Here is a 19469-nt window from a genome sequence, read left to right on the forward strand (position 1 = left end):
AAGTTCTTGCTCATCGATTTCATCCCCACACAATGGTACGTTAGCCTGGGTATTACACTACACATACATGACATGACGATTTCTATCGAAATTATCAAAAAATACTTGTCCATTCCATTCATATATTTTCAACCCCATTTGTTAATGTTACCGTATAGTCTGGCAACTTCGATTTCCCAGGTTCCTCTGATCGCAACAATCGACCGGGGAGCCCCGCGGATCGGGCACAGTACCGTACGCGTTTGAACACCAGACTACAACACCTACAGGGCTTACTTGATTCTCGAATGTCCCGCTGGCGAGAAACCGCCCGCGAAAGCACTTACAACGTTTTTCATGAAGAGTTACAGGCCTTAGAGGGCATCATCGATTCCCATGTCGAGAATGACACTGGAAATATTGGGGAGCGAATCGGTTTTGAAAGGGGCCAACAGGCAGATACTTCTGTCCCTGTAACAATCCAGCCTAGGTCAGAACAAGGCAGAAGATCGAATGAACCTACAACTGGGCAAAGACGTCCCCGGATGGGTGCGGCGGATCGGCTAAACATAGCCATGGACGCTACCGATGCTGACACCCGGAGAACTACATCTTTCGGCGAATGGGATAATCTTCGGCGAGCTGCGGTGCGGACTTCAGGGACATCCTTTAACTCTGCTCTTGATGAGCCTGTTCCCCTGGCAGGACTTTCTCTTCCCGCTTCTCAGGACAGAGCCGCCGAAAGTCGTGGCAGTCGATGGAGACCGAAAAGGCGCAAACTGGACTCTGATGATAAGAGGGAGGGGATCCAAGGCTTTAGCTATGGTCACTTCGGCCAAGTTGTGCCGGGCGCTTTGGAGATGGAGATTGTCAGCTGTGACGGAGGAACGTATGAAACAAACGGAGAAAACTCTTATCCGGAAAATGTTCTTCTCAACGACTCATCAGTTTACTGTACCAAAAGTGACCGATGTAATTTGATTCTTCGTCACCAAGGGGAGACGCCCTTCTGCCTGAAAAAGATTGTCATTAAAGCACCCAAATCGGGCTTCGACGCTCCGTAAGTGATCTTGATCCTATCACATAACAAGTCGAGATTCAAATATTAACTGGAATCCTCGTCCATTTAGCATTCAAGAAGGGATGATCTTTGTCTCAATGACCTCAGATGAACTCTTGGCGCGCACCGCTCAATACCAAATTGTGTATTCCCCATCTAGACTCAGGTCTCGCCGACGCCGACATGCTCGAGGGCATTTTTCTCAGCGATATCTCTCCTCAACGAGATCACCTCTTCAGTCTTTAGAAAGGGCAGCGCTAACAGGCCCGGGAAGCTGGTCCGACTCTGATAATGAGCCCACAACACTGTCTTCAAACACCAGGTTTTCCCTCCATCGAAGTTCCTCGTCTGACTTGCGCATCACAACCCAGTTTAACGATAAGTCAGACGATGATATCAATAATGAGGATCCATCTTCGTTAGCCGATATTGACAGAATGCGCTTAGAGCAGTTGGAATCGGAGGTGATTTGTCCGGATTTCGACACCGATAGCGATGGTAGTTATGAATTGGCCGCTGACTCCCTTCTTCGTGATCAGCGTCGGCTGCGACGTCGCATGAGGCAAGTTGTCAATGCTGTAGAAGCGGTTGGTAATCTTACTAGCAGGGGCAGACGACGGTTAGCGCCCAGTTTAATCGAACCCTCATCTTCGCTGCGGAGCAGAGATGCCTTGAATCATAGCAATGCAACATCTTCTTCCGATACAGAAGTGATGAAACCACATGCTCGTTTCTTTATTGAAAAGGAGAAGAGTATGGTTAGCATTAAGTTTGATCCACCTGTGTATGTGGTATTCTCCATCCCATCTTTGCGCTTTTCTGGGCTAATTTATTCCAATTTCCAGATCTGGAAGATTCATTCTTATCAAGCTATGGAGCCCTTTTAGTGGAGGGAATATTGATATCCAGAGCGTGGTTGCTCATGGCTTCGCTGGGCCTAGGTTCTTCCCGGCTATGCAATTCCGATAGATAGATTGTTTTTGGTTGTTTAGTAGTCTGGCACTTTGTCAGTTGGCTCCTGGTATTCAATTTTGTTTACAAGCTATTTTCTTTTCCTTTTTGGCGGTCAGACATACACCTTCTTGCACTGCAAAGGCAGATACATAAGTATCGTAATCCTGGCATTTGTTGGACTTACTACTGCTTTCTTTTGTCATAATTTCTAGAATCAGCGTGATGAGAGCTTGCAACTTGGTTTCAGTAAATGGTCGCCAAGACAGCTTGTGGAAGACAAGTTACGCGCAATAAATCTTGGCATTGAGCTTGGCGACCAGGGAGCTTTTAAGCATAAAACCTTATTTAATCCTCAGTTACAACCTCTCCCGGGTGATGATCATAACTGAACGAGGACGATGAGAATACAAGATACCGGATAGTTCAACGAAATTTCAATGCCCAAACTACGCACAATCCAGGATATTTTTTGCTAAAATGGTCCTTTGAAGCATCAATTGACGAATTTCCCTCAGTGAGGCTGCATCACAGACAGTGCCGCATCACTGCTCCACACAACAATTCTGCTGCGCGTTGGGGAGCTTTGCCTGTCAGGGCTGTGAGGGGCCACATGACTAAGGGGTATGCATTATCCTATCTTATTATTTTCGGCCCGGGAAATTGGTTCATCCAGTTTTGCGGGGACGGAGGCACCAGGAACGACAATAGCTCCAAGTTTTGCGGAGTTGAAAGAAGACCTCATGCTATGTTACTCCGCATACTCTTGCACACGACCTGTGACTTATAAGGGATACCAGGCATATGATGCTTTCCACTTATTCCTATTTATAGCCTATCGAGTGGTTTTTATAGACATGTTTATTTCTTATTCCATTCCTGCATGCTGAAGCCCTGTCAACGATTAGACGGAGATTGGATCGTCTTATATTCTCTTAGCCTCTGAGTGAGGTTGTGTCAAACCGGAAGTTCCACCTAGACAAAGGCCACGGATGCTTCATTCAGTAGGGGTGGAGATGGCTTTGAATCCGTTGTTGAGGAGGCATTTCCCAACTCCAATAACATTGACACGGGGAACACAGTTAAAGAGTGGGGAGAAACTTTGCCACGAACCGGTGACTCGGCGTTCGATATCAGGTTCAACCACTTGGAGTCATCTTAATTCAGTCTTAAAAACCTTAAATAGTCTCACTATTCCCTTTTTTTATTTATTTTTTTTGGGAATTTACCGCTGCTTTTGCATGTGAAATCCTGCTCACAAAAAAGGCTAAGAATCTTTCAATATAGTCTTCGTCATTATTTTTCTAAAATTGTTCTTGTTCATTCAGCAGCAGCACAGTGCATGTTCTCTTTCTCTGAAATTCATTCTATATTCACTACCTCACCTCATCTATCCACAATCTGCCCATCCACCAATTCTACCTGCCATATGAAATTAATAGGCAAGTAGATGAAACGGAAGATTGAACAGGTAGTGAGTGGCAGAAACTGTGACTAATTTGTAAGTTAGGGATTTACTACTTTGTCTGATTTTGAGTTCACCGAACCATGTTTTTGTCCTATTCCCCGCAGAAGCACGGCATGAATCGATCCCGCATTTAGTCTCCACAGCGGACAGACTTCGAAGCCAGCCCTTCTTCGTCCTCTTTATCGACTCACACGGGACTGCCATACCAGAAGCGTCACCTTCTCAGGTACGTTGATCAACTCCCCTTCACTCAGACTTGCTTCTCAGCCGCATGGAGAGTTGCACAGGCTTCCAAAACGGTGTTGTGTAGCGCTCGTCATTTAAAAATCCCCGAAGTATTTGCTGTGGTTAATGAAGAAAGCTAACAATCGCTAAGCCAACAGGGCCTAAAGTTCCTCGCTTTTATTTCTTTCTTTTGCAAGCCTTCCTTCGTCTCTTCAGCACTTTTACTTCAGACTTCGGCGTCGGGCGCGCACAGCTGGAAAACTTCATATAGAAAGACAACTACCTACATGCACGAAGTCAGCTTAGGTCCGGTAGGGGAAAGGAAAGGTGTGTTCCTTGCTCCCATGTTATTGTACGCAAAGTTTTACTGGCGGGGAATGTTGCTTTTGCGCTTTCCGCTTCTGCGATGTTAACCTGTTTGCTTTATAGAAGATGCAGCATCTCGAGGCTCCACTAAGATAGTGGACGATGTTGCCCTTGAAAACTTTCTCGTATCCACCACGGAGAAGAAGTTAATGAGGAAGATTGATCTCCATCTCCTCCCGGTGCTCTGTGTACTATATCTGCTTGCTTTCCTGGACCGGTATGCATATATCTCTCAAGCACGGAGGCGGACGGGGTTGCGAAAAATGTGAAAATCGTGGACCAAGGTGTGGCTAACAGCTAGTTCGTGCACAGAGTCAATATCAGCAATGCGGTCATCTTCGGTTTGAAGGAAGATTTTCGTATTGAAACCGGCACCCAATATAACGCTGCACTCGTTATTTTCTTCGTGCCATACATTCTGTTTGAGGTATGTATAGTATCTTTCTGCGACGCTCCGGGGATCGCAGTTTTATCATTTTCAGAAAATTTGCTAATCGACTTACGATTATAGATCCCATCAAATATTATGCTGAAGAAGCTGAAACCTCACGTGTGGTGTACGCGTCACCATTCATATCAAACCTCATATCCCGACTAACCGACTGCGATACAGTATCAGGATGTATGTTCTGCTTCGGACTCGCCACTCTCTTCCAGGGACTTGTACGGAACTTTTCAGGCCTCCTTGCAACACGATTTCTTCTTGGCTTGTTTGAAACTGGCATGTTTCCAGGATGTGCGTTCTAGGTCCTTTTTTTAGACGGATATACACCCCCAGAGGCTAGCTATACTAATTCTCAAATAGCTTTTTATCTCCTTGGAATGTGGTACAAACGCAACGAAGCCCAGAAACGATTCACTTTCTTTTTCAGCTCCACGTCTCTTGCGGGAGCCTTCGGGGGTCTTCTTGCAAGTGCAATAGGCAAGCTGGACGGTGTTCGAGGCTTTCTTGGATGGCGATGGATTTTCATCTTGGAAGGGTTGCTATCATGCATTGTCTCCTTTGGCTTCTTCTTTCTCATCCCTGGCTTCCCAGAGGATGCAAAATGGCTGAGCGAAGAGGAACGGATTTTTGTTCAGACAAAGCTTGCCAAGGATGTTGGTAGTGCGGGCCATGAAGTCTCTGTGGGCTGGAGAGACGTTCTTGAAGTTTTCAAGGATTGTACGTTATCTGCAACGGAGAAATTATACGTGCCGACTGACATGGTGCTAACCATTGTACAGACAAAATCTTTGTTGGTGGATTTATGTATTTTGGCCTTATTGTTCCCGCGTACGGTACGTGCCATCTCAACTTTTCCACAGCCAGTGAGCCCTGTGCATATACCAACTGACATCTTTCAATAATAGGATACGCCTACTTCGCCCCTACCATCATCAGGACCTACGGATTCGGACGTAAGTGGAGCCACATTGTTCCCCCTTCCCTCATACAAAAGATCAGCTGGGATTATTCTCGAAGACATACTATCTAACCCAACGCTTCCACAGCCATCCAAACGCAACTCCACTCCATCATCCCTTGGGCAGTCACGTTCGTTATAGCCCTTATCGTCGCATACCTATCCGACCGCATACGTAACCGTTTCGCTTTCACCGTCATCCCCATTTGCGTTGCGATTGCAGGCTTCGTCATTCTCCTCAACGTTCATGATCACCGCGCAGTTCAGTATGGCGCCCTTTTTCTGGTTACCTCAGGTACATTCAGTGCCATGCCAATCGTCATCTGCTGGTTCTCCATGAATCTGGGCGGTCATAAGCGTAGGTCCGTCGGTACAGCATGGCAAATTGGTTTTGGAAATAGTGAGTTGAAGCAAAAATCTTGTTCTTCTTGTCCACCCATAAAATAAATATAGGCCCACCACTATGCGTGTTTTTATATACGCTGTGTGCCAATTTTGCGTCTCGGGACAACAATACATTAACCACATATTCAACGGTAGTTGGCGGAATCATCGCAACCTTCTCATTCCTCCAAAAGGATGCTCCTCGATACCGACGCGGATACATCTTAAGCATAGCCTTCATCTCTCTTTCCGCTGTGATGTGCATTTTCTACTTCTTTATCATTCTTAACCGTAATCGCAGTCGCAATAAGCAGGCCGTGGTTGATGCTTCAGGTGGTCCAGATCAGGAAGCGTCTAAACCTCATTTGGGAGATTTGAATCCGTCATACAGATACCAGCTGTAACTGGGATATGCATTCTTTTGGTTTTTTTCAATTTTTGTTGCGTTTTTGTATTTAATTTTTTTTTTTTTTTTCGTAGTTTGACTGTTCAACTCTTTTAATTTTATGTTGCTGAATATATGTTCGTCTTTTAAAGATTCCTCGAGGCAGATTCAGCTCATAATCGAGTTGGTATTGAAAACCGATATTTTCAAACGTTTATTTATCATGCATAAAGCAGTGTAATTATGCGCGCAACCAGAAATACCTTATACTTTTAAGATAGTTATGGATTCCCCCCACGAGATGATATAAGCGCGGTCAGCCATGTGGAGCCGGTTGGTTGCCAGATTTGGTTAGGACAAATTAAGGTTTTCCTGACGTGACTAACTTTAAATTTCCCCGCCCGTCGAAAACAATCTTGTAGTTATCACTCTTGAAATGCCCCTGATCAAGTAAAACACAGAAGAATACTGAGGACAAAACGGACCATCAACCGATTTTATCTGCGAAGAGGATAAGGTATACCAGCTCTGTTTGTCTTCTCCCTAACCTACGTACGGCTGAACCCCATATCGTCAAAATAACCAACACAGTTGACCGTTGCCGGGAAACCTTTTGAACCTGCTCAAGTGACCCTTTTTTCTATACCTCTGAGAAGCCTTTGGCATATATCGGACTGCCAGCGGTTCAAATGTAACAACCGTCCTTTTTGGCTATGACCCTCCTGACTGTGCGTTAATGGACAACATTGTCGAGATTTGGCAGAAGCATTTCGTTCTTGTGAGAGCTTGGGAGGACGAGAATTTACTGCTGTGAGGAATCTTGTTGGTGAAGTTGGGGGTTGGGAGGAGGTTGTGGAGAAGCTACGGCAGGAGATTTGAGGAGTGAGATTGTTGAAAAGGAACGGTTTAGATGGTTGGCTGAATTGAAAACCCTGAGATAGAGTAGCACACCGCTCTAGAAGTTAAATTCTTGTAATCATTGATCGCGTTATAGATAAGAGTTCACCGAAATCCTCCTCCTGAGACGGAAATACCGAAGGGAATAAATGTAGAATGAGGAGAGATCCCTACTAATCAAAAGCAGTGGAGTCAATCTCTAAATGCAGAGGAGGAAATTGCATACACTACTCGTCACGGACATATATTCAAAAAAAAAAAAAAAAAAAAAAAGAACCACCGAGGTTGAATTAACAAAACCCAACTCCAAGCAATCCTATACATTCGGAGCGGTGGCATGTACAACAAGCAAACTAGCTTGAATCGAATTCGACGTCGCCGCCATCGCTTCACCCAGAGCACCAAGTGCCCTTTTAGCCTCCAACCCAATCTCTCCGGAGGAAGACAACCCTGCAGGTGTCAGCGACCTAGCGGCTACGTTGTTGCGTCCAGTTATAACAAGATCGCCGGTATTGTCTTTCGACTTCCCCACATCCGCTCTCGCAGCATCCAAGACAGCGGTGATTACATCCGCTGATGTCGTTTTCAGATTCTGGAACACGACGCGGTCACTGAGTGCTTCAGGCACGGAGTCACGGATGGAGTTGAAGAAGGCATCGGCAGCTAGGGCTGTAGGTGCAGTAGTGGTAGTAGCAGTAGGTGCTTTTTCTTTGTTTGAGGAGACGAGGTCCGGTGGCGCCTCGGTTGTATCGACATGAAGAATCGTGGCAGATACAGTTGAATTTCTTGCGAGTTGGAGGACAAGGCGAAGTGCTACTTTGTCATCGGCTCCGCCGAAGTAAGGGAAGAAAACGTGATGTCCTTGGTTCAGTGCCGGAGACAGCGTGATGTCTGCTGACTTGTAGATGCTGGTGCCGCTGACGGAGCGACTCAAATGTCCTGGTTGCGGTCTTGTTAATTGCGGTCCTCCAAAGCCTTTGTTGACAAAGACTCCAACTGGGCATTTGGCATTCTTTAGGATTGTGTTGATAAATGCGGTATGGGGACCCGTTGAGAATTTTTCCTTTTTGTCATCGAGAAGAAGATTCTGGTGCTCGCTCATGCTCCCCGTTTCACTCCAGGGAAGAAGGATGAAATCGGACAATATATCACGAGCTTTGCTAACGATTGTTTCAGCATAGGCGTGTTCAGGAGAAATGACGACGGCTCCAGAGACAGTCAGGGTATTCAGCTGACCAAAAATTCTGAATGTGTTCAGAATTGGGTCGCTGAAACTATAGTCATGGACCTCTGATACTTTCATTACACTGGAATCACGGTCGGTAAGTTCAGTCAAACGGAGACCATGAACCTCCACTGGGCGTTCTTTCCGGTCTGGCACCGTCTCAGCCCTATCGCCTTTGTTGAGGTGATGCACCTTGCTAGTGACAGCTTTCGAAGCGTCCCCAGGACCCAGCAGTGAGACGAAAGTAAATAGTCCGGCCAAATTGTCAAGCCGGAGATAGATCAGGAACTTCTGCGCCGCTGAGCGTTGTGCTTTTTGCCGGGAGATTTCTGAGCTGCTCATACGATCCCCGTCAGATGAGATTTCATTTCCGTCCCAGTCAACCTCACCGCGTCTCCATCTCTCCATTTGATTCCGATACCACTCCGGGTAAATCCAAATGGTGAGCGGTGTCGTAGCAAATGTAGTAAGAAGAGCCATGACAACAAATATCGTAAAGGTTCGGGTGCTGAGAATTCTCGCTTGGAGACCAATATTCTTCATTATTGTGTTTAGTGAATCTCCCAACTATATAGAAGTGAATGTAGAAACGGTTGAAGAAAGGGTAAATTATGCTTACCAGGACAATAAGCTCAACCAAACCCTTACAGCTCATTAGTACACCAATGGCAGCACTTTCTCTCCAAACGAGACCGTTCAGTCTAGATGCCAGCATCCCACCCGAAACCTTCGCAATAAACGCAATCACAACGACAGCAACCACGTAGCCCCAGGTTATTCCAGTGTCCAGGAGGCCAATATTAGTATTAAGTCCCGAAAGAGCAAAATATAGTGGTAGGAAAACAGCCCCGATGAGATCTTCGATCTTCTCCGTGGTTTTGATGGCAAACCCGCCTTCGTGGGGGCAGATGAGACCAACGAGAAATCCACCGAAAATCGCGTGCACGCCAATTACCTGGGTAAAGAAAGCGGCAGCAAATGCGAGAAGCAAAGTCAACGCGACGACAGACTGATCGGGGCCATTATGTAAACTGCCTGTGCGTTTCAAATACCAGATGAACACTGGGCGCACGGCGTACGTCAAAAATAGCACAAAACCGACACAGGTTAACAGAACCCATAGCGCAGTCAATCCGGTACTTGCATTGACGAGAGCAACGCAGAGAGCAAGGAGGATCCAGCCAACAACGTCGTTACCAACACCAGCTGATAAGACAATCTCGCCTACAGTCGTGTTAAGAAGCTCAAGTTCCGTCAGGATACGGCAAAGGACAGGGAAAGCCTGCGAAAACCCATGTTACAAATTGCTCATAGCGTAGTAGTATTAAGAAAACGAACTTACAGTAATTGCCATCGCGATACCAATGAACAGCATAAATGTTCCAAAACTAATAGGGGCCAGACCCGACTCGTCTTTGAATTCATAGTACAAGCCATAGGCAACTGCACAACCGAACCCGAAGGGCAGAATCATACCGGCTGCAGACACGCTTACAGCAACCCTCCAATTACTCAACATGGAGCGTAAATTGGTTTCCACTCCAATCATGAACAGATAGAGAACCAGACCAAGGTTGGCTACCAGGTTAAGGTTGGGTATAGATTCCTTGGGGAAAATGGCCTGCTGAAATCCAGGTATTCTCCCCATGACTGAAGGCCCCAGAAGAATACCACCTATCACCTCGGATATCACACGAGGCTGACGGATCTTGGAAAGAGGATAGTGCAGGACGCGGCATACGATGATAATGATACCTGCCTGGTTGAATGAAGATACCGTCAGCCCAGCGACCAATCATTTAAGGGATAACATATTGTTTAGACTTACCTGGATTATGAAGAGCGTGATAGGGTTTTTGGGGTCATAGTGAGTGGGGTTTAAATGGTCAAAAACACCTCCTTGAGGGGTTGCTCTGACCGCGGGTGAAGGGGAGGCCGTGGCCGCGGAGCTGGCGACTGAAGCCATGCTGGTCCACAACGTTCCAGCGCGAACGAACCCAGGCAAACTGAGATGTCGCTCCACAGGTGAATTGGAGTGGACAAGACAAGGATGCGGGGAAAGGGAAGGGAAATAAAAGAAGAAAAGGAGGGAGAAATGGATGTAGAAATAATAAATAAGGACCTCTTTCCAACCTCCTTTGACATGGAACGGAGCGGAGCTACGCTGACCAGCGTAGTTACTAAATAGCTAAAACCTGGAGGCATCAGCTTCTCAGTTCTGACATTTCCCGCCCAACATCGCTTCGCAGACCGTTCGCTCATCATAGGGACCGTTCGCAGACCCATGCTGACTTGCTGTCATCCAGGGCTGGTTGGTTTACCACTAGCAGATCAGCTCACCATAGGCCCAAAAGGTTAATTCTAGTAGTTAAACTCTGCAGTTGACCTATGATGCCATCATTAGACGGGCTAAATGATTGGGCACATGGCCCAAAGCATGGCCTGCGCTGGAACCATGGTTGAGTTCCGAAAGGTGAAACAACTCTGCGAAGAGGCTATTTTGTGGAGATAAAGAGCACGATTGGATGTACTGGTACCGCACGGTTTTCCCAGCCCAAGGTTTCCATGCAGAGCATGCTACCTGCATCCTGCATAGTTCATAGGTTAACTAGCAGGATTGAAGAGCTGACTCCTCTCCATGCAGAGGGTGGCTGGAAGGGAGAAAGTGGCCCGCGTAGCATTAGTTTACTCAAACATCCAAGCTAATCCCCCCTAGAAGTATCAGATGATGGGGGTTGTTCGCCTGTCCAAGAGCTGCACATGCCAGAGATATCTCCAAAAGTAATCCATATTATAATTGCTCCAGCTCGAGTATGACCCAGTAAAGACCTTGTTTGTCCATCATTGAGATTGAACCTAACTCGCGACTGGGGATGCTGCGGTAACTCCCCTTGGCATTGGAGGGAGTTGAGTTGGTGCTTAAATATCCAAATTACGGGCTACGGAGCTTGCCAGCTTCGAGTCAAGGATGTTGGGGGAATACATTTTAAACAACACACACAGTTAATCGACCATGAATAGCATCCGCCAGTCTTGCTAAATTATCAACACCTGGAAGATCGGACGGCGTTAAACGGCAATGGATTTTAGTAGAACTAGGTAGAGAAGTAGATTCCCGAAACGTGTCTAGGTCGGGACTGAATAAGTGATTGAGAACGGAGCACTTGACAGTACATTGATCGTAGGATGCCGGATGCGGTCGAAGCAATTACACGGACCCGACTTTAAGCTTGTTGTGGGGTTGGCTGGATGTTCACTTTGCATGGTGTAGGAAGCAATTCGAAACAGTGTCATAGATAATTAAACGTATTCACGAATGCCCGTAGAAAATATGTGACCCGCTAGAGCATCTCAAAATCTCTTCTTTCGCTCTATTTTTTTTCTTCTTTTATATGTATAACCGACACAAGGCACAGCTTTTCAAAGAAGAAAGTAAATTGAAACGGACAACAATAATAAACCAGTGTTATATCTATCTGCTAGAGACTTGTTCTAAAGAGCACAGAATCTTCCGTTTAGATTCTGTGCTTCTACCTACCATAGAAGAGATGAATGATTCCAGGTTCCAGTAGGCCAAAAAAGCATAAAATAAAATAAAATAAAATAGGTAGGGGTAAGTGGTGGTAAGGGGAGGGGAGTTAGGTAAAGGTATTGTTAGCAGATCACCCGATTTGTCCAAAATCCAAAGCAAATAAAAGAAAATAAGGAAAAGACGGGGGGGAATATCACGACGACGAATTCTAGTGCTGAACCGCTTTACCCCACACCTTCTCAAAGCCGGACGTAGCATCGCCCTCATCAATCGCAGCCGATCCGCCATCCACACAAACAACACTCCCTCCACCCCCCATCAGCGTCTCGCTGGAAAAGTCCCCCAAACCCTGCAATATATTATCTCTCTTCGACCCCGACGCCGCCACCGCTTCACCGGATTTTCGATCTGGGATGATGGGCAGCTTGACATCGAAGTTGCTGCTGTAGACGACAGCAGCAAAGGCCTCGAGTTCACGAACCCCTTGCTCCATGGCGGCCAGGTATTCGTTTGGCGGATCATTGCCGTTGCCAATGACGTGGGCTTGGCGGGCGATTACGGCGAGGATGGTGGCGAGTTTGGTTTTAGAGGGTGGGGGAGGGGAGGGGGATGGGTGGAGAGTTGAGGAGGATGAGAAGGCTTGTTGTAGTTGTTCGTCTGACCGTGGGTCCTGCGGGGGGTTGCTTTTGAAGGCCTCGACTGCACATTTGGTATCGATGAGGGTGGAAAAGGCTTCGTTGTTGAGGAGGGTGAGGATTTGGGAGAATTGGGGAGACTCGATTAGGTCGGAGGTTTCGTCGAGGAGGTGACGGAGGCTTGAGGGGCTTTGGGGGGGGGAGGTTTCGGAGGCGGAGAGAACTCCGGATTCTTTGAGGACATAGTCTTCCTGGTCCCGGGAGGGGAGGAGGTATGGGAGCCATGATGTTGATCTTTCCACGTGGGTTGGGGAGTTAAACCATGCTAACTGAGGAGTATATATGAAATTTTACTTTTCAATGGAAGGAACGGGAAAAAAGGACCTACCTTCGCTCTTCTTCCGTAGCCCCTTCAACCTTCTTCCGCACAGCGAGGGTCAATTCCGACAGCTTCTCTTGCGTCATGTCCTCTCGCGGATTCACAGGCCCAAACACTTCTTCTACAGATTCCTTGACCTTGTCCATTAGCTGTTGCCAGCCACGGTGTAGGAGCCACCAGCTGAAAGTTAGATAGCGTCGATTGGTTTCAAAGTCATTGCCAAAGGCATGTCCAATGCCGTCGTCATCATGGTCTTCAAGATTGATAGTTGATTGGCCCTGAGGAGAGGAGGCCAGCGATACCACGCTAGAAAGATAATTTCGTCTACCGAGGAGATTGAGCTGGATGCGTGTGAGGAGGGTCAGGAGGGAGAGGGTGTAGATAAGGGTAAGCGATCTCGTCAATGCTATCCTGGTGTGTTAGCAAAGCCGATTTATCTTAAGATCTGGTATCATCCACCACACTCACAATTAATCTTCAGGTCATTCCATAATTGAGTTCTACCTTTTGGCTTCGGGGAATTTGTTCCTGAAGCGCTCTCCCCGACCTGGCTTGCATGCACATACCCTTCACTTGGGAAACTTGAAAGACTCCGCCCATCATCCTCCGCTGTGCTCGGTGAATTCGAACTGATCTCAGACCCTGTCGCCTCCCCAGGTTTGAGTTTTGCAAGACGTTCCGCTTTCTTCTGCTGCAGTTCATTCGTCAGTTCTTCGACGGGTAGAGCTTCAAGGATATTCTCCGTAGCCGTCGGAAGCAAGGCAAGAATGGTAAAGGTGCAGTCAGTCTGGTTTTGTTCGAATCTCCTTCGAAGGCTAGAAAGACAGAAAAGGGGGCACAACTTGTCAGCACGGTGAAATATGTATATATGTATTCCTGACCGGGGTATTTTAACGCAGCTGTGTCACCTACTTCTCTCGGGCTATCCTCTCACTACTCATGCGCTCCCTAGCCTCCGTGATCTTCGATAAGACAAATTGACCAGCCAGGTATCCCACCCCAATCACACCAACACCAATAGCTATACCATTGCGATGGCGCTGAAACCAGCGTCTCGTCGCGCTTATCATTTTTTTTTTTTTTTTTTAATGGGACGAGGTCACGGGTCGCGGTTTCAATTCTGCAACTGAAAATGTGGTCTATCTCATGGTTTGTGGGTACCCGCTCCAGGAGAGTAAATGCAGATTACCAAACAACAAAGCACATGTAATAGGAGCACCTCTTCCGCGTAAGATAATGAGAGACAAGCCCTGGATGCATTAAGAATAAGCTGTTCTCCATATTACTCTGGAATTGGGGACGTTGGAAGTTGTTAGTCCGAGATCCAACTAAGATCCTCGGCTAAATTGCAAGGCTAAATTACTCAGCCGGCCGCAAGTCATGTGGCTCGTTACAATACCGTTTTTACATTGCCGCACCATAATTTAGCAGCAGCGACGAATCCAATACGGCGTAAATTACGGTCTCGGTTGGGTCGGATAAACAATTTAGCGGTGGGAAGCTGCCGAAATTCTTCTTAAACAAGATTTCGCAGCCAAAATAGGTGGTTAGATGTAGTATTGGCAGGTTACTGGATGATGAAGATCCTCTAAGCCTGTCCCGGAACGGGCTATTATTCTTCGTGCTGGAAGAAGGACCTTCATTGCAAGGTCGGCCTTGACCTTGTGAGAATGCTGGTTCGTGCTGGGGAATGGCATATCAGCAATGACGTAATTGGCTTGAAGGTGAACAAGTTAACCCAGGTTTGGGTTATGGCCAGGAAGCTTTACTGAAAAGTACTTCTTCTAGGAACAAAAAAGTATACTTCTATCTGATAACTTTTATTTTCGATCCAAGGACCGACTAGTTGTGAGTATGTTTTCCAGATTGCCCAAGTGAAAGGTATTCCTCAGCTCTCCGAATACGAGGGATGCACCCAGTCTGTGGACAAATGGACAGATGACAGATGACTGTATCAAGCGCTCCGATGGCTTCCGCCGTGATGCAACACCTGATTTGGATGATACACGTTAGAAAAATGAAAGATCATAAAGCGGTGAATGGTGTTGTAGTTCTTGCTTCGTCTCGCAGCTTTTCAAAGTAAACTTATCATATGGTCGCGAGTTACAGTTCGGCCCACGAGGGTCGATGCCATCCATTATGCTAGGGCCCGATCGGAAGCTTCTCAACCTTTCTTTAAATAGAAGGGCGTGTTGTTTGATTGTTATTCTCGTGATGGGATTTAGGGGCGAGTTTAAAAGAAACATCCTCCGGTTGGAACATATCTTGATGGAACCACAATTTTTATTTGTATGGACTTGCTTGCACACATTCTAGAAATAAGGAGCAAGTTGGATCCAATTTCATCAAAAGGGCAGATTATCGGTTTTCTATATAGGACGCAAGGTGCATTATAGTTTCTCTATGCTTCTGTTCAGACTGGGGGTATCACACAGGTTTTATGTACAAACTTTCGTCTCTGAGGTCCGTTCACACATGTCAAATAAATATATAGTTAGCTCTTAACGACGACATCTTAAAAAGCATGTGATACAAAAGTCCATGAAAGAAGCCGTAAAACAGGCACATGGAAAATCCCTGTCTCTTTAAAATCGTCCAGTTACATCATGACGCGGGGTGTGTGCTCCATGCAGATGACGATATCAAGCAGCATCAAACAACGAGATGAGCAACAGTTGCCCACCACTTTTTCGAACACCTTATTAAAATCAACGGAAGAGTTGAAGTCTCCCCCTCAAGCAAGAATTCCCATCGAAGCTCCTCCTATTCAAGGCGAGAACAGAACCCAGGCCCGGCGGAAGCCGACCGACACGGTTCACATCAGTAAACTTGACACCGCTCAATGCCGAGCTGATTCGATAACTAGTTAACTACGTAGTAGACCAAACTTCTTTTTCAGCCCCAAGTACCAGAGAATCATAATCATGCCCTGCGAAGTGCTGCGTGGAGGGCAAAATCTCTCTGCTCATAACAACCCTCTTAAGCTGGTTTACAAGAATAGTTAATATTAAATAACCTTTGCCAGAAGTAGTAAGGGAACCGACCTCTCTCCCCCTTGGTTTTCACTCCACTCCCGCCCCCCCGCCCACTCCTCTCTGTCGGCCTAACTTGGCTAACAAACGTTGGCAATGCGCAAGCGTGTCTGATAAACCATCAACCAGCCCTCTACCAGCTGTTTCTTCTTCGTGCTCCTCTTCCTTTAATATACCCTGCGTGGTCAGCTCGAGCCAGCTAAAATGCATATGAAGTGAATCGTACGAGCGAACGAAACCAACAAACTTGAGTCGGACAGACGAAGAGCACACAAACAACGCAACGCAACGCAACCCAACCCCTCCCCACCAAACCCGAAATAAATTGGGAAAAACAGACTATAACTAACCCCGCTTTATATTTATGAAGTCTCATCTTTTCGACCCGCACTTTTCTTACCTGAACAAATTTATCGACAACTATTTTTCACTTCCTTACATGCTAAAAGCAAATTCAACCTGAAAGGCCGTTGAAAGGAAATACAATCGCAATTCCGGGTATTCGTGTCTGGTCTGACGATCAGAGTTGAATTTCCGATTGACTCACGTTGATAACCTCCCCAATTGCATTGCAAAGCCGGACTCCGCCGAGAGCGCTTCGAGCGCATGTGAACGGGTTTGCTTGAGAATATATACCGAACCAGTAGAGAAAACGAGAGTACCAACAAGGGAGAAGAAAAAAGAAAAAGGAAAAAGAAAAGGGAAAGGGAAAGGGAAAGGGAAAAGAAATGATGCAATCGCCAAAGCTAGACCCTCGCAAGCCGCCAGAACATATCCTCGAAGTCTTCGCGGACCCCACTTCTGTCAAGGAAATTGTAAAAGGTGAGTTCTAGACAGTTCCTCCCATCCCTCTCATGCCAATCGCTCGCCCCCGAAGAAACCAAACCCAACCCAACCACAAAACCGTCCCTAATCCTCACACAACCCAGGAATCCTCCATACAATCTTCTTCCACCGCTACTTCCCCTGCATCCGCCCCACCTCCCTCGACGTCCTCAACCTAACCCTCCCCGCCATCAACGATGTCGAGCTCGAGACACTCATAGACGCGCGAGTCAATGCGCTGATACGGCAGCATCTGTCATCGTCCGCGAATGGGCCGAATGGTGGTGTCAGGGGGCGGATCGCGGTGCAGTTTTTTGAGAAGAGGAGGCGGAAGGTTGGGGGGATGGGGGTTGCGGCCGGGGCGATGTGGCTTGTTAGCGGGTTGGCGGGGAGGGGGGCGAGTGGTGGTGATGGGGATGGTGGAAGTGGTGGTGTGAGTGCGGGGATGAATGAGGAGGAGGTTTGTTGGGAGGTGTGGACGGTTAATGTTACGATTGCGACGCCGCGGACGGAGTCGGGTAGGTGGTTTTATTTCCAGTTTTCTCCCATCACCCGGTCCATTTTTATGTTTTTGTTGTTAACTCTGTTTCCCCACCCCCGTGAATTTGTTTGGATTGAGGCTAACGTGCACAATCTTGAAATGGAAATAGACCGCACAAAGGTACGAAAAGCTATGGAGAAAATGCTACAAAAGGCCGTGTTTAAGATCCTCGCGGTCGTCAATAAGGAAAAAGACCATATTCCGCCAATTACCACGAGCGATGCGAATCCGTTCCCGTACCAGATTGTCCTGAATCCTAAGTTGGATAGCTGGGGGAACAAATTTGGGCTTTACTGAGCTAAATGATAAACTTCACCTGAAATCCCAACGAATCCCAGATCCGCCATGCTCCATCTGCGATTTGTTCACGGCGATGCGCCCATCCCACCCCACCTTATATAAGCGATTTATTGAAGCAATCAAGGGCGGACAAATATTCACACGCAATGGGGTAAGGTGGGTCCTCGAGCTGAATATCGCGAAAGAGGCATGGGGAAGGGACCCAAAATCCCTTGCTGGTATTGTGTGTTCCGGGGCAACTCTCTGCGAAAGCGAAAGAGTCAAAAATATATCATGCATTTCAAAATCGAATAGCAAAAATATACTCAATCGGTAAACCGAACTGCAAGACAGACACAATTCAGAGGTGGACAGCAATAATAATAATAGTAGTAGTAGTAGTAATAGTAATAGCAATGCCTAGAGGAATAGCAAAACAAGTAAGAAAGGAGAGGAAGAAAATTGAAAAAAGCCCCGAGCCTCCAGGATTCCTCCCATTCGAAAATTCCGTTGCGATTAGAATCGGCACTCTGAGCTGAAAATCAAGAAATAATAATTTGCAATCGTCGTATCTGAGTTGCTACTATATAGAGCTGTGTGTGTGTGTACAGCTGCCAACGGAAATTCTTTAACAAAAACAGCTATCATGTCTCATGAAACAAAGGGAATTGAAGGCATGATTGTCATAACAGGTCACTGTCAGGCCAAGGCCGACACGTGTCGCCTTTCAATATCGAACCAGCGTTTTGCAACATGACATCTCTATGACGAGTGGGTTTTGGTGGCCTGGTCTACCTGGGACCGGAGGTTGGAGGCAGTAGATCCACTCAGGAAGTACCGGGAGAAAACTGGCTGGATAAAGGAGTGGAAGACGAGTTGTGCGCCGCTGTTATCGTAGGCATTTAGAAACTGTGGAAATAAAAGGAGTTTGTGGCTATGGGAGTGTCCTGTGGATAAGTGGATCCTTACCTAGTTTGGGGAAGGGCCATCCACAGAATAAGAACAAACTTGAAGAGATAGTAGAATGCTGCTCTCATTTTGTCAGTGTATGTTCCGTAGTAAAAGAAAATCGCACGGTCTAGGAATAGCGTTGTAGACATACGGAACCAATAGGCCGCGCTGATGGCGCTCTCGATAACAGTCAAGAAGGCGAAGACGACCCAGTACTATTTCGCATGTGATTAGTAAAGGATCATGTGGGTTGGGGTGAGTAGATAACGTGAGGGAAGTCATTTTTTGCACGAACCGTCAACCACTATATCAAATACAGCTTGTCAGCAATCACGATCAGGGGGATGGATATTCAAAACAGAGTTTCTGTCAACTTCAATTCCAAGAAGGAAGAACCATACCTGAGTATCATCAGCCTTTGCGACCGTGAACAAAGCCTGTAGAGAGTAGTATCCAGGAATCAAGAAACCCGCGAAGTTCACGAGGAACGCTCCACCAATGTTGAAGAAAACGAGGAAGAAGTAGATGCCAACAAGGCCAAGGAAAGCATAGACCTTGGGGACTGAAGTCTGCCTCTCGAAATTGTTCAGGGCGGGGTATTTGGACAGCTGTCAATATCTCAAGTCAATATCCAACGCAACGTATGGAAAGTTCCCAAGAACCGGAAGGAATAGGCTGGAAGTAGAGGCAGTGTGGATCCCAGGTATTGCACCGCACACGATATCTATAGCCCACCCACAACCTAGAAATAGCAAAAAAAAAAAAAAAAAAATAAAAAAAAAAAGAAGAAGAAGAAGAAGAAGGGGAAAATAAAAATGCCCCAAAACTAGTGGAGAAGACACACGAGATACATACCTCTTTATCGATCTGAGCGATCTGGTGCTGAGCACGATCTTGGAAAGACATGATGGGTGTGCGGACTGGTAGTGAAGGATTGCAAAAAGCTTGTGAT

The 19469-nt window shown here is 46.7% G+C and overlaps 6 protein-coding genes across 6 annotated transcripts; 4 read left to right on the forward strand and 2 right to left on the reverse strand.

Annotated features, from left to right (window-relative positions):
• Positions 1-32: 32 nt before the first annotated feature.
• PADG_02198 (uncharacterized protein) lies at positions 33-2008 on the forward strand (the record flags this gene model as incomplete). The annotated part of the gene is made up of 4 exons (XM_010758942.1): positions 33-35; positions 159-1039; positions 1110-1823; positions 1885-2008. 4 exons carry the CDS (start codon positions 33-35, stop codon positions 2006-2008), a joined length of 1722 nt encoding a protein of 573 aa, XP_010757244.1.
• Positions 2009-3970: 1962 nt separating this feature from the next.
• On the forward strand, positions 3971-6240 carry PADG_02199 (uncharacterized protein; the record flags this gene model as incomplete). The annotated part of the gene is made up of 10 exons (XM_010758943.1): positions 3971-4010; positions 4113-4266; positions 4362-4476; positions 4561-4606; positions 4663-4785; positions 4855-5211; positions 5274-5327; positions 5400-5447; positions 5541-5852; positions 5993-6240. The coding sequence occupies 10 exons, from the start codon at positions 3971-3973 to the stop codon at positions 6238-6240; spliced, it is 1497 nt and encodes a 498-aa protein (XP_010757245.1).
• Positions 6241-7434: 1194 nt separating this feature from the next.
• Positions 7435-13959, reverse strand: PADG_11395 (uncharacterized protein; the record flags this gene model as incomplete). The annotated part of the gene is made up of 11 exons (XM_010759644.1): positions 7435-8880; positions 8963-9625; positions 9686-10102; positions 10172-10360; positions 10390-10638; positions 11339-11480; positions 11658-11728; positions 12096-12804; positions 12899-13295; positions 13358-13704; positions 13802-13959. 11 exons carry the CDS (start codon positions 13957-13959, stop codon positions 7435-7437), a joined length of 4788 nt encoding a protein of 1595 aa, XP_010757946.1.
• Positions 13960-15495: 1536 nt separating this feature from the next.
• Positions 15496-15759, forward strand: PADG_11396 (uncharacterized protein; the record flags this gene model as incomplete). Its single annotated transcript, XM_010759645.1, has 1 exon — positions 15496-15759. One exon carries the CDS (start codon positions 15496-15498, stop codon positions 15757-15759), a length of 264 nt encoding a protein of 87 aa, XP_010757947.1.
• An 893-nt stretch (positions 15760-16652) lies between these two features.
• On the forward strand, positions 16653-17584 carry PADG_02202 (uncharacterized protein; the record flags this gene model as incomplete). Its single annotated transcript, XM_010758944.1, has 4 exons — positions 16653-16743; positions 16851-17112; positions 17185-17264; positions 17397-17584. 4 exons carry the CDS (start codon positions 16653-16655, stop codon positions 17582-17584), a joined length of 621 nt encoding a protein of 206 aa, XP_010757246.1.
• A 744-nt stretch (positions 17585-18328) lies between these two features.
• On the reverse strand, positions 18329-19423 carry PADG_02203 (protein yop1; the record flags this gene model as incomplete). The annotated part of the gene is made up of 6 exons (XM_010758945.1): positions 18329-18452; positions 18536-18593; positions 18669-18732; positions 18813-18821; positions 18919-19125; positions 19373-19423. 6 exons carry the CDS (start codon positions 19421-19423, stop codon positions 18329-18331), a joined length of 513 nt encoding a protein of 170 aa, XP_010757247.1.
• Between the last annotated feature and the right edge of the window lie 46 nt (positions 19424-19469).

Source organism: Paracoccidioides brasiliensis (assembly GCF_000150735.1).
Source record: "Paracoccidioides brasiliensis Pb18 unplaced genomic scaffold supercont2.2, whole genome shotgun sequence".
NCBI lineage: Eukaryota > Fungi > Ascomycota > Eurotiomycetes > Onygenales > Ajellomycetaceae > Paracoccidioides > Paracoccidioides brasiliensis.